The sequence below is a fragment of the Neodiprion pinetum genome, chromosome 1, assembly GCF_021155775.2.
Source record: "Neodiprion pinetum isolate iyNeoPine1 chromosome 1, iyNeoPine1.2, whole genome shotgun sequence".
Lineage (NCBI taxonomy): Eukaryota > Metazoa > Arthropoda > Insecta > Hymenoptera > Diprionidae > Neodiprion > Neodiprion pinetum.
The window spans coordinates 29,962,563-29,977,916 of NC_060232.1; the positions used below are offsets into that span (position 1 = coordinate 29,962,563).

General features: G+C 42.5%; 1 protein-coding gene across 2 annotated transcripts in view; it reads left to right on the forward strand.

Annotated features, from left to right (window-relative positions):
* The window catches only part of LOC124218372 (metabotropic glycine receptor), a 137,372-nt gene that overhangs the window by 101,560 nt on the left and 20,458 nt on the right, over positions 1 to 15,354 (forward strand). For both annotated transcript variants that reach the window (XM_046624906.2, XM_069136823.1), the window contains exons 7-8: positions 11,886 to 11,954; positions 12,437 to 12,546. In XM_046624906.2, coding sequence (XP_046480862.1) covers positions 11,886 to 11,954; positions 12,437 to 12,546 — 179 coding nt within the window. The remainder of the gene's footprint in view (positions 1 to 11,885; positions 11,955 to 12,436; positions 12,547 to 15,354) is intronic.

Genomic DNA, 15,354 nt, shown 5'->3' on the forward strand with positions numbered 1-15,354 from the left:
TAAATTAATTTATACCGAAGGCAAAGCGCTCGTTTACGTGGCCCGTGCAGCTGAGTCTAAATAATAATCACTAATGAATACATCGCTACACCGAGTTGATTGCGTATTATGTTGTAAATGATTTGTTCGTTGTAAAACTTCTCGTGATTCTATTCCCACCGATTCTCTACTCAAGCTGTGTATATCTGTATTGGCACATTTAGGTGGCCATTATATCGCTGAACGCACGATGCTGGAAGGAAGCGAAAATCGATTCTTCCGTTTCGATGACCGTAATAGTGTTTTATAAATTGCTTCGCGAAACAGAGTAGCGAAGCTTTCGAAGTAAGCTTAAAGCGCGCGATGCTGCTTGGATGTATCTACCTACGTATAGGTGTACAAGTTGAGGATAAATTGAAACACAAATTTCCTGTTTATTGAAATTTATGAGGTTTGTTTCGTGTCTATACACGCGTATTATTCGTAGGCTGTTTACAACTTCTTTGCACTCTGAATCCGGCCGAGCGAGTGTAAGTTATTTATGCAATATCACGTGTACGAAGTAACGCCACCCTTTTGGGAAAGTTGTCTTATTGCTCATATATATTTCTCCGAATAATATATCGTCATAGTGAAATATCTTTCCAACTAACGCTTGTATTCCCCCCTGACGTTTCACTTCCACGCTATACAGTGGTTGCAGCTTCGTCTACTTCCGCTTTAAGATCGATGAGCTACGATTAAATCCGTCAATGTTTCGCGCGAATTGCCTGCATAGGATCACAAGTGCTTTGCATTTTCATCTTTCTACACTGCTTTCACTGAAATTTTTCGAAGAGATATGAGAACCAGTCGTAAAATGTAAAGGAAGACTTGTAGGTAGAAAAAAAAATACATAAAAAAAAACAAAAAAGAAAAAAAAACAGGCAGACAGACAGCTAAATTCACGAATTCTAATTAGAGGAATTTATTGCAGAAGCCCCAAGAGCCAGAGCTGAACGAAGTACTCTCGATTGCCGGGTTTCTCACGTAGTTTCTCAGCCACGGTAAAGAGGGGCGGAATTTTCTTGAGAAAAAGGACCGAGAAAGTCGATCGGATCTCGATAGAAGAAAGAAAAAGAATTGTTTCTGTGATAAATCTTTCAGGGTTGTCGGTTTCGGGGTGAGCGAGCCCATCAGCCCTATCAATTCTTTCGTCCGATCTCCGGCTGGTCTGTTTTGTTCGATCGTCCATTCGTCCGTTCGTCACTCATGCCTAATCCCTCGGACGCGAAACCGTCTGTCACTTAATTAGGTGAAACGGCAAAGCCGGATCTTTTCGGCGAAAGCATTCTCGCCGTATATAAATCGTTGCCGAGCGAAACATATTCGCGCAACCACGAGAGAAGCTTTTCGCGAAAGGCTAAGTGCATTCATACGTAAATGATGTACGTGACGTATACGTATATATACAGGAATAGCAGAAATATGGCCTCGCAATACTTGGGAAATGGTGAATAAAGTTTTTCTGTGCCTGTTTTCGACACCGAAGGAAAGCAGGAAGTGAGAGAAAATGAAGAACAGCCTTAAGTATATGCCTAAAAAAGCTTTGCTTCTTCCATTTCAGGATTTATTTATTTTTCAAAACTCGAGAGAGTACTTGACGTTATGTACATATAATGTATACGCGATAGTCACATCGGAAGTAGCGGAGCTTTCAAAATAATACCTTCCTCCCTCGTCTTCCGATGCATTCGAAACACGACATTCCTAAAATTATTCCATTTTTTTTTTTTATCATTGCGGCGACGAATAATTATTGAAAAAAATAGATACGTATGGAAATTGAATGCGTAGAAAACTTGATATTATATCACTATTCGAAGAGAATTTTTCCTTATGAAATTTAGTACATGTACGTTGTAACATAGACCAAGTTATTTTTACCTGGTCTGTTGTTCATTTCACTGTTGTCCGGAAAGAGTTGCGTCTTTCTGCGCCTCAACAAGAATCACTTGAAATGTGACTCACGAAAACTTAGATTATACCACAGAAGCTGCGAGTGACAGCGGTTGACGTGCCCTTTATTACCAAAATCACGACGTGACGTTCCGCTGGTCCGTTTGTCGACACTTAGCGTTAACCACGTGTTTACCACGCATAAAAGCGATTCGGCAAATTTGCCAATTGACGTAAATCGGATTCGTCATTTTGGCGAACGCGTTCCGCAGTACAGTTTGGGTGAAATTCCCCCCGCTATACACGATCATTGTGAATCGCGTGACGATTCCAACCCTAAACGCAGAGAGACAAGCTCTCGTACGAAATTCGCGAAAACTTTTGAACCTGAAAAACAAAGGCAGCCTCTGTCCGTTGCCCCAGATTCTTACGAGGTTTGAAAAATTGCATCCGTTCTTTCGAGCGAACGAATATCGTCGAACTTTCCTTGACCCAGTGCAGGAAAGAAGAAAAGATTAAAATGAATACTGCATGAATACCCAGCAGCCAGAATAGCAGTGTGTTTGAATTATCATATAAAGCGAAGATTTAGGGGAACGTAGCGGTGAAAAACCAAATAAAAAAATAAAAATGTACGTTGAAAAGGATCGAGGATGCAGCAGCAGTGCGGAAAATCGTCAGCTCAACGAGAACCGCGACAGCTGTGGAATGAATCCAATCAATCAATCGTACGTCGATATACGAAATCAATCAGTAGCGAAAGAACCGTGCGGCCGAGTACACCTTTCGATAATAGTTGAGTCGAGTTATCACTCCTCCTATAAGCTGCCATCGTTCGGCTCAATGGTGTCAAGCCCTTCGGCGTGTCTCTACGGACGAGTTCAATTAAGTATATATCCGCCTGTAAAAGAGAAGGAGTTCCATTGTCATTACCCTATTCCGCGTCCCGCGGTATAAGTAACGGATATACTTATACGGTATATGTACGGTGTGTTAATCGTATACCTATATATATATATATACAGCGTTATCCTGTTTTCCACGCCTGCCAACGGTTCTTACCAACCAACCACACGTCTTTTGTCTTTTAGATTACGTTCCGCACATAGGTATCTATCCGACCTTATCCCCCCCCCCCCCCCCCCCCATTTTTCTCATCGCCCTTCGGCCGCTTTCTTTTTACCCCCGAAAGGCCGATCCCATATTCGAGAAAGACGTAGGCACTCGTTCAACTCGTCGGCGGAGAAGCTCGAAGCATCGGCCAGCCCCAAACCCCAAACCCAACCTGAGCTACAAAGTAGACGGACACAGACGCACACACACACACACACACACACATGCATGCGCGTGTATAAAGGCATCGGTTTGCAGGGTGGGAATTTTCCGCGCAGGCATTTTTCATAGGAAGCAACAATCAAAGTAACGACAAGATACGCGCTCGCTGCCTGCTGCCTGCGTGTCGTCTTATACCTACGCGATCTCGGTCAATTTTTTGACATCAAGTCGGAGGACGGAAATCAGCAATTTGTAGGGTCTGTATGTTCCGGATACTTTTTGCCATTTTTCTTTTACTTCATCTTTTTATCCCGCAGTTTTTTTATTTTTTTGTCCCCCCATTCGAACCCGAGTACCGTTCCGCTTTACACCTCCGACCGAACAATAACCTTTTTCAACTTTAACCCCCGACAATGCCGAATTGACATCGGGCCAAAGTGCTCCCTTGAATACCCAATAATCTTCTCTATGGACCAGCGACGTACGGATCTGTATAACCAATTTTCACCATTGTCACACGTACATTTAAAATCCGTTCGTTTACATTCAACTTAAAAAGTTGAATTCAGTTCGGTCAAGGTGTAAATTTTTCCGTCCGACACACGTCCGTTTAGGTGAAACGAAACAGTTTTCAGCAATTGAAGATATTTTTCGAAAAATCTTATTTACAATCATCGAGTCGTTTCATTACACAGTCACAGTGCATTTCGACGTAAAATTGGCGCGCAATTTTCACAAGATCCGGTATACGTGATATCGCTACTTCCGTTGTAAAATTCTCCGCGTCACAAAAGCTCTCGCGTTATAACAAGTGTGATTCCCGTGACCATGTTCGTGCAGCGTATATAATTTTCGGATTGAGACAGTTTATTTTTTTCCAAGAAAAATCGACGTCCCTTCGCCGAGCGTTTGACGTATCGGAATATTTCGTCGCTGATGGAATCCCAAGTAGCGACTACGGAGCAGCAATTTTTCACGCATCCATGTATACGTACGACGGTGGTACACCTGGTTACTTCTCGACTTTGATCACGTCTTTTCAAGAAGTAAGATCCAGGCTAGCGGATTCCGTGGCTTCGGCAGACCGCGTTCACGGAACATCACACCGTCAGCCAACCCGACGCCAGATATCATTCAATATTCAACGTGCACGTTTTCCATCGATACTCTTTTCCGCCTATGTACGTGTAACCGTTCCCTCCTTCGCCATAGTTCGCCTTTCATCGTCCGTACATCGCGGGCCTCAGGCTTTAAACATTCATTTGACCAAATCGCCGGATCGTGCAGGCGTGCACGCTTGTACGCGTAACGCCGGGAATGCGTGAAAATTTCAACCCCGTCATTTACTCGAGCCAGAATATATTGCAGACTTCGGGAGTTCGATCGTTGAACATTATTTCCAATCTCGTACAGGATACAATTTTATCAAATTAGATAATTCTGAAAATTATTTCCGATATCCAGTTGTTGCAGGGTAAAAATTTTAACTTCATATACTTAGCAGCGGTTGAATTTACCCTTCAGTGAATCGAAAAATCGGATGATCCGATGCTGCCTTATTTTTGCGAACAAGGAATTTTCGGACACTCGGAAAAAATGTAAGATCCTTTCGTTTTGGAATCGAGCAAATGACGTTGGACAAAGAACTAACTCTTCGAGGCGAACGTGCTGGGAATAATAATTTACTTTATCAAACAAGCAATTTTGAACTAAAATTAAATCAATTCTCATTTATTTAAATAGACACCTTGTAACATCGTATACGCATTCGTTACGTTGAGTCAAAAATACCTTTTCCAACCGCACATCTATTTGGTAAATAAACAAATCATCGCTCACTTGGAACAAATGAGTTCATCTTCGGTGTGTATTCCCGTCTTCATTTTATCTGTCTGTATCCAGAGGACGGATTCCTGTTGAAAATCCACGTTATTAGGATAAGAGCTACGGGCGCTTGATGTCAATTTTATTCACTGGCGGTGAAAATAGAACAGTGAAAATACGGATGAACCATCACTCGGAGACAAACGAGACCGACGCGACGTGTTACGTAAGATCGGATGAATGGTTGAATTCAATGAAAAGAGTGAATCGAGAATGAGATTTTCTTGACTTTGTGAATGCAAAGAGTCAAAATTCAGTCGTAGAAAATCGTAGCCTTTGATGTCACAGTGAATAAATATAGCCTCTAGTCACGAGTTTTCCAGAGTCTTCAATAAAAAATTTATCATGTTCCCCAAGGTTTTTACTTTCTTAATCTCCATTTTTGTTTTTTTCGTAAAAGATTCTTATTCGAGCAGTGATGATCTGTTGAAGAATATTAATTACGTTACTTGCGAAATATCTGCAGGTGGAGCAGCTGAGGCGTTCTGCGTGTGTATGCCGAGGGTTGTGAATAATGCGTTGATAATAAAATTAGCATAAAAGTTAGGTAAGTGGCAGAAGGTATCTCTCATAACATGCAAACTCGCAGAGTTCCCTGGGTCTCTTATGGGTGTCGGATACCTGTGAGAGGCGTGCAAGCTCGGTCCTTAAAATTTAATCGTACAGGCCACCTCTTGAGCCAGGTCAGCGTATCGAACAACTGCTATGTACGGAACGGTGCTGGAATTTTCACGGAATTGAAATTAGAGGATCCTTAGTTCTCAATTCCTCCCATCAGATTCTTTGTAATACGTTTCTCGAAAGCAATTTCGTATCGAAGATTCCGAGGATTGATGAGTGAATTTCAGCTCTCATGTACACAAATCTTTGATTGTCACACGCTAGTTTATTCGACATCCGTAAGTTACGGGGGTCAAAGTCTGAGGCTTCATCCAATCTAATTACGAATTCCTCGAGGATTTCTATGCTACGGCGACGCTCACGGTCGTGAAGGGACGTCTCTACCGCTCCAATATAGGAATCAAATTAATCAAACCGCGTCACCGAAACCACCGAATGCGTTTGAGCATCGTAAACCTGAGGTTGGGAAAAAATTCGTTTCATCCGCGAAATATTCTCAAAAAATCAGACTTCGATTTGGCGAATAACAGAACGCGGTTTATTTTTCGACAATGTTTTTTCGCACCCTGCCGTAATCGGAAACTCTTGTCAACGGTTGGGACCTTTTATCGAAACTCAGAAATAGGACGAAGTTCGTCTCACGGTTGTAATCAGGCAAATATTTCCAGCGGGAAGTTCGGCAAGAACCGAAGAAAGGCAACCGGCAATTTTCGGACGTTAAGAAATCCGGGAACCGAACGTCCCTGCAGCCGGAATGGTCGCATGGAAATTACGCTTTAGTTATTCAGCTGGTCGCGGAGTCGACGGTTGGTTCGGGAAACCACACGATTGCAGCTGCGAACTGGAGTAAACGAATTACGTCGAGGGTTACCGCCGCCAGCTCAAGATTCCCTCGAGGGTGTCGCGCAGTCGTCGTTTGGCTTTCGGCTTTCGGCTTTCGGCATCGGCTGCAAGTAGGGGCGGAGATATCTTGACGATGCGTTAACGCGCGCCTCCATTTTCACGTCCCTAACGGAAACCACGTCGTCAAGCAGCGAGTCCCCGGAAATGATTATTATGTGAAGATTTCGTGACCGATGAATTTTCTTAAATATGTGGAAGGATTCGTCGGAGAGGGTTAGAGAATTTGACCATGCATGGTTTGCATATTTTTATCTTAATTTTGCGTGCAAACAATGCATGGTCAAATTCCACATATTCAAGGAAATAATTATTGTAGAAACGAATTTGGAACCGAATATTTAAATAATTTTAAATTCGACGCTTGTCCAAAAATTCAATCTCCGCGAAAATCACATACGAAGATTTGCGCAATTTTTTAATATTACAAAAAGTTTTTCACCCGCCGATTAATCAACCGGCTAGTGTTGAAAGAGCAGCGAGGATAGAGTTGTCCACTAAGTATCCTAACATGACCTTCGTCGTCTGAAAGCTAAAACGGATTTCCACCATTGTCTGAGTTATACAATTTCACGATTAGCATCGGGGTAAATTCCGAAAAGCTAGTTTCAAATTGTTGTCTACGCATTCTGTGCAAGGATCCATGATTGTAACACGGGTCGAGTGAAGTCCGAACGTTATTCGCTCGGGAATATCGAACCGGATTATATTCTCTGCATATTTACAACTGCAGAATTTCATCCGCAACCGTATTGTTGCGGTCGAGATGCTTGAATCGCCTTTCGAAGGGATCCGGTATCAAATTTCAGACAACCTCACAGTCGGAGAATTTGAAATTAGATTCGTAAACAATTCCAATGCGCCCGACGCCATCGACAGTCGTGATAGTTAAAGGAAGAAACCTTGACGAAAAATTGAACAAAATGTTTCAACATTGTCTAGAAATTAGCGACCGATGAATTTTCTTAAATATGTGGAAGGATTCGTCGGAGAGGGTTAGAGAATTTGACCATGCATGGTTTGCATATTTTTATCTTAATTTTGCGTGCAAACAATGCATGATCAAATTCCACATATTCAATGAAATAATTATTGTAGAAACGAATTTGGAACCGAATATTTAAATAATTTTAAATTCGACGCTTGTACAAAAATTCAATCTCCGCGAAAATCACATACGAAGATTTGCGCAATTTTTTAATATTACAAAAAGTTTTTCACCCGCCGATTAATCAACCGGCTAGTGTTGAAAGAGCAGCGAGGATAGAATTTGAAATTAGATTCGTAAACAATTCCAATGCGCCCGACGCCATCGACAGTCGTGATAGTTAAAGGAAGAAACCTTGACGAAAAATTGAACAAAATGTTTCAACATTGTCTAGAAATTAGCCATCGGCCAGACTTCGAAGGCTCCTCCTCTCTTTCCATCTTTCCCTCTTTCTCTCTCTCTCTCTCTCTCTCTCTCTCTCTCTCTCTCTCTCTCTCTCTCTCTCTCTCTCTCTCTCTCTCTCTCTCTCTCTCTCTCTCTCTCTCTCTCTCTCTCTCTCTCTCTCTCTCTCTCTCTCTCTCTCTCTCTCTCTCTCTCTCTCTCTCTCTCTCTCTCTCTCTCTCTCTCTCTCTCTCTCTCTCTCTCTCTCTCTCTCTCTCTCTCTCTCGGCTTCGTCGACGGTGAAGCGCCAGGAGCAGTTCCTGGCCCGCCCGGCGAACGTCAACGAGGTCGGTTTATCTCGCCGCTGCCAGAGTCAGCTCGTTTATGCCACTGGCTTTTACCCATAACTTTGGTGTGTACGGTAAAACCTCACCTATCCTACCGACTCGGTAACCGGCGACCTCGGCTCTTTGCAGTAAATAGGGAAACCCGCTCCTTGCCTAGTATTGTACGTAGTTGAGCACAGCTGGGTGCGCATCCGGACGGCGTTACGAGCTCAGGAATCCACGGAGCTCGAGTAAGCCAGGTTTTACTGTACGGCATTCTTAGCTGCCGCGTAGCTGGAACCCTGTTCCGTTGGTGTTCAATTTTCCTCACAATTCTCGGTAATCTGCTCAACGCTACGGGTTTTACAGAAATTTGCAAACCCTCGGCTGGCTCGAGTGTCGATTACAGATTTTCAGGGACTCAGGGATGTGTTAAGTTTCTAAATATCGATCAATCTCTCATCGTTGTATCTGTAATATTGACGTTCGCAAATTTTATTTACTTTCTATTCGAAATAGTTGAACGTTTATGCCGGTTCATCGATTGCCTTCACGATACAAATTGCTAGATTGCATTTCAAACGGATCGTTGAATCGGAAGTAGCTGGTATACACTCTGCAAACATACGTAAAGACACCTTCGAAATTCATTTTTATACAGTTTGTCGAAATCACATAATCATTTCGCACATGTTTCAAATCGCGTACAAAAAATCGTTCACCAAGAATCGTGGCAAACATCTTCGATACACGTTTGTGAAACGTTTGGATCGTTAAATTTTTGCCGACGTTTGATTGACTCGAAAGTGCTGGGAAAGAAAACGGAAAAAAAGAGGAAACGGATACGATACTAATGCTACTAAAAAAAAGTTTATCGCGAACTACGCCTCGCATTTACAGCGTTTCAGCGAGATCCATTTGCCGTATAAAAATTATAGCCATTTCTCGGAAAATGATGGGCACCTCTATAAATATCGTTCTCAAGTATCGAACAGGATGTACATGGGATACGTGTATTATCCCTTTTTTTTCTTCTTTCTTATTTTTTATATTGTGTATCCAGGAACGGCAGGAGACGCGATCCCTTGGAAACCTGGATCACATTACTGGCACCTGCATATTTACTATTGCGGAAGTAACGTAGGAATAGTAATATTGACTTTTAAAAAAGAAAAAGAACGACAACGGCTTATGTGCGTCTGGTACGTATATCATAGTAGTCGTAAGCCAACGTGACTCCCATTTTTCGTATAGTATAGTTTAAGAAAATAGCTATGCGTTTATATCGAACATGCCGGATTTCATTTTACTCTTTCTAAAGTACTACACTGATATTCGTTACTTGAATCCATTAGCAAATTTAATATAAGGATTTTTGAATACTGTAATTCTTTCAATGTAAGAGGTTAATATTCTTACGTGTCATTTCGAAAAAGATGATTGCCTAACTCCGCATTTTCGCAATCACTATGCGACTTCTTTTAACTCTATCTCGATTATCCCAAAATTGATACATATTATTATAATCACTATTAATTATGGACAGGCAATAAAGAAAACATTGATAATAGAAGTCTCTCCGTGTGGTGAGGCCAGTTTGAAAAGTTCGATTTCTCTCGTTTATTGCGTGAACTCGAAAACTGGGTGCAGACCGACCGTGCCAAACTGCACCCTATGCAAGAGCCTTTATGAGCGACGATATAAATATTTTACATGAATTATTTTACGAACTTAGCAACTGACTTTGACAATCCTCACGCGTGGATCATCACTGGGATGGAAAACGTCATTGCAGGCTCCGAACTCAAAATCTCCGCTCGGTTCGCTCTGAGAAATTGCTCCGTTTTAATGTACCTTACAGCGTGCGCGAAGTGGCCGAAAGTATTCTAGATTATTTGAATTGTCCGCTGTTGTATAGTCGTAGGTATGTATATCGTTAAATCTATCGCAGCATGTTCACAATGTGTTTTCCGTCCGTAAAATCCTCCAGAGATTTTCTAGCCGAATCCGTAATATTACGAAAAATTCATAACAACCTCTTTTGTGGTCGAAAACGTTAAAGCGCTCGCTTTGTATGCGCGTACGAAGTACTCGAAAGCTTTCAAACCTACGTGGAAAATTTTCAAAACATCCAAGCGATCCTTATTATAAGGTATAAACTCTTTTGAGTTTTTGGTTCTATGAACGAGTAATAAAGCCTAGAAAAGTTCCCTCAAGTCATCCTTTAGTTTTGTCTCACCTATTCGGTATTAATAATAATATTATTTAGTTAACCGTCCGTCTGTCGACCTTCGATGTACTCGAATAGTCAGAGCTTGCCCAGACAGGCTGAGAAGAAGCCGATTTCGCGCGGAAAGAGATTTGACAAAGCCTTCTGGTTCTCTGTGAAGGGATCATCTCCTCTACACACAGGGCTTAGGTAGGTTGGAGTAATATCGCAAGGAAAGACCACGGGGAGCTAGCCGCAAGGTATCCGCAAAGTCTGACACGCGCGGAAACATTGAGTCAAGCTCCCGTGGAACGATTTTGCGTGAGAAGCGAGAGTTCCGATGATTATATATTCTGATCCTTGTGTGCATCTCGCTCGGGGATCTTGGTGGATGATCCCAGAACAGAACCAGTGACGGAAACATTGTATAATCGTGAACCGAATGGGTAGAACACCGCATCTGCTTCACCTCGAGCAGTTACAGTCGTACAATTGCGGGGAGAGATTTTATCCGGAGAATGATCATCGGGCGCAGACAGGAAGAAGCGATTTCTGTAAGCAGTTCTTATGATAAAAGTCTTGATGCAGCGGTTAAGCGTCGTTTTACAAGCCGCCCTCCGCAATATACGCGATGCTCGGTTGAGGGTCGTATAATGGCGAACGCGTATAAACGGGGAGGCGTAAACGCGCTTGTTCGCAGTACCTCGTAACGTGCATTGCAGCTACTGTCATTTCGTGCGAACCTCTTGAATTGCAGATGCCTCGCGCCTCGTTGCATATTTCGATATCGACGTAGCTGCAGCGACGTCATTCTTTTCAGAGAAGCAGGGACCGGCGCTGTAAATTTAATGATATTGCAAAGTGCGGTACCTTTGGAATATTATCACCAAACCGAAAGTCGTATATTTCACAGCTACGTGAGTTCTACTTGGTAAAAGAAAAACAAAAAGTACTCCCCGACGATTTCTTCTTTTTTTTTTTTTTATTATCAATTTACGAGAAATCTCCATCCCTTCGGTTCACCGATAAAAATATTCTGCACAATGAACATAAACTCATGTATATACTCGCGTGCGAGTACAAGTATGGTGAAGTTATCGCAAATGCGAGCTTTTTGTCTACTTCTTATTCAACATTCGTGTAATTTTTCTTGCCCCGCAGGCGCACCGGAAGGTGCAGGTACATAAATCCCGATACTGTTCAAGCTCGGACCAGCAGCCACATGGCGCTTCGCCACTCGCTTCTATCAGCCACGTCGATTCACGCGGTGTCGAATGTCATAAAAAAAAACTCATGAATCGCGAAGTGCATTTTCCTCTTCCTTCAGATTCCCGGAGACTTGCGGGTTATCGCACTGACCTCGGATGATTTCTTTCTGTTCCAGGTTGTCAGAGCGGCGAGTCCTGTTCTTCTCCGCGTCATCGCCTTGGGTGCCTTTTTTATTTATTGCACGGTAAGTTGGCGATATTTCGCTATGCTCGGGTAAACTCTCCGAACCCTTGAGGTAAGCCGGCGTGTCACGGTGTCTCTGGGGAGGAAAAAGGCGGGAAAAGAAACCGTGCCGTTGGAACCTTGCACCCTTTTTACCGTCCAAGTTTCAAACTTTTAACTTACTTAATCGGGGGTTTTTTAACCACCCCGTGTGATCCAAGCGACACTCGATGCTCTCGCTTCGAGAAAACTCCGGGTCCTTCTCTTTCACCATGACTAAACCCGGTTGTTTCGTTTCACCGTTCATATAATAACGGTTCGTGAATTCTTATAAGCCATTTTCAAACGGAATGGGAATAGTGGAAAAAAGTCGGCTGGGTTTTAGGATCGAACAGCTTTCATAGGCTCAATATTGGGCCATTCTTTAGCAGACTAGAAGCTTGCAACTAGTCAAGATCTGCGTGACTATAAGCGTTGAAAGACTCCGGTTATCCCCTGTTGCAGACTATCGTGATGTATCCGAGGCCTAACGTCGTGACTTGTACGGTCAGGGTCTGGCTGCGCGAGATTGGATTTTCCCTGACTTACGGCGCTCTGATGCTCAAGACCTGGAGGTGAGTGAGTTTTATATGCGTGTAACGATTTGGAGATAATCGTCGAACGTAATTGTATATTTCACTCTAACGGATTGTCCCGATTCGAGTCGGAGATAATGCTGACGAAGAATACTCCGTTGGAGATTTTCACGACTTATCGAAACCGGAATAAATGACCAATTTCTTTCATCTCTGAAAAATAAAAAAATAAATTTATAAGCGTCTTACGTTACAAAAGTTCAGAGAATTCTTGTTGTATCAATATTAATCTTTCGGTTCGGTTGTGTGTAACCTCGGGAGTTCTTGCAGAACTTGGGTGAGTAAGGATAAAAATGTGGGATTCCCAACGGAGTTGAAAGCACTTGGTTTATTATTTAAGGAAAGAAGAGTGGGAGGTTTTACCCTTCGTGGAAACGGTGCTTTGGATAAGTTGAGAATCAGCTTTAATTGACGTTACGTTTGAAAAAACATATCAGCGAGTCTGTCGATCGTTGGAAGGCGCGATTATACTATTGGAGAATATTGTTTCGTAAAAGAATTCCTCCAATTGTTGTGAAAGCCAATTTTAAGTAAATTGATTTTTCACCCCTGCAACGTCAATATGTTTTAACGAAGGGCAATTTATTCGGTACTGTTTGTTCGACGTTATCAGTTGCGAAGGGTGTTCTTTCCCTGTAAGAGATTGATTGGATGGAATACCGCTACCAAAATAAAGGAAAAATTGATGTAACATCCGAAGATCTCGAACTCGCTGAAAGAATTACGTAGGAATAAATTTTCGTTTTTAAATTATCTATGAATCGGTACTCGTACCTAACTAAACGAGGCTTGGAGTCCTAGAATGCGCTATTCAAGCTTTTTCCAAGTATCTGGCGAATTTCAAGACATCACATAGTCCCTTAGGTCCCAGGATAAAAGCATTCAGTCTGTACCTTTGTACACTGCATCAAAGTGAAGCGCACGAGGATTAGAATTGTTTTGGATCTTCCAGGACCAAGGGAAACAGCTCAAAGGAAAGCGCAGTTTGATACGTTAAAAGCCCACTTCTAGAGATGGCGACAAAGGCAATTGCCTCTAACTTGTCGGATTTTCAAAGAAGCGTATATTCGAGAAACGCTGCACGCACAGAATCACTTAAGTGAAATTATCACAAATTGACGGTTTGAACAAGCCTTCAACGAGATTTCGTAAAATCGTTAAATTCAAACCAAGCTCACCCATGAAGAAGACAGACTCTCTTTGCTCATTCGCACAGCGTTCTGTAAATCGGCTAATTAATTCCAGGCCATAGTCGTGGTCAACCGTCAAGTTTTGAGTCGAGTGCACGTTAGGAGAAGAGGTACCTATAATTGCGCATGAAATATTGAGTGGGAATCAGTCCTACCGTAGAATAATCTGTAACACGTAAATGGCTTTTCCGAAAGTTGACGGACCCGAAACCCGCCCCGAAGCTTCCCGGCTTTTGCCGCAGACACTTCTGACGTCCTCGGAGCTTTTAGGGTCTGGGACGAAGCTGCCGGATAAAATGGCGAGTAGGAACGCTCTCTCGGTGACATCGACCTCGGGACGTTGTCTGTTGTATAGGGAATCCTAGCATGTGGCAGCGGCGGGTAGATAATATCGTTATTGTAATGGAAGGACAATTCAGCTGCTTGTACACGCTTTTTCACGATTACGGTTACCGTTATACCGAACTTACCAACCCCGGTTGTAAGAAAGTTTTCCCCTCTACTTCTCCGTCGGATCGAAGCATGTGCGGAATATTTATGAAGCGTTATCGATATCGGGCAGTAAAATAAGCATTTCGTTTTTGCGTACTTTTCAAATGCACCAACCGGAACGTGACTATTATCGACAGAGTTTTCCAGTGCGTGTAGAAATCCCAACGGTCTTTAAAATTTTTCGGTTCACCCTCGGTTCACTCGCTCGTTTACCCCATCCCATTTAAATTACAAATTTTTCCACCGTTTTTCACCGTCCAATTTTCTCCAAATATCTAGGGAATATCACCCGTCGAATTATTCCTACGCTTAGCACGTTATGCGCGATAGTCGGGGGAATTTGCATTGCTACATGTCTGTCCAACTCCGTCACACTGTGGGTATAAAATGTACAAAGTGTCAAACAAATATAGAATATATAAATATGTATATATTTGTCCGTTTTTGTACAGAAGCTATCGATAAATTCTAACAGTTGACTTGTATTTTTCTCTTTTATTACGGATTCGTGCGGTGTGTAAGGAACGCATATTCTGTACTACATAGGTAATGTAGGGAAACGTACGAAATTCATTCCTTCAGCTGGAAATAAGCCAGATTATTATTCCGTTCGCTAAAACGTTTTCACGATTGAGAACGTTTGTTTTTGTAAATTACGTAGGCGATTTTAATTCCTACCGCAGTTACACAGCAACGGCGGGTAGATCGGCCAAATGTTCCATAATAACGTGAGAGTTTTCCGTTACGATGCATCGGGTAACAGCGAACTCGAAACTGAATTCAAAGCGCCGAATCTTACCGGGGTTTGACAATAAGTGAAGCAATATTTCTAATGGATCGTAACAGCGGGTGCCAAGTTGGTAACGGCGAAGCGCACTTAGCTCTGATATACGGGCCACGAAGTTTAATCGAAGTATTTTCAATCGATGAGTACGTCCGCGGTATTTTCAAGACCCGGGAAAGTTTACCACCGATGCATAATTTGTACACCGGAATTCCGTATCCTCATGAAATATTGATGTAATCAATTTTTCCTACCAATATCTTCCAATCGTTGAAACGCCTACTGGATTAATATATTGTGGATAAACACGCGTACGATGCA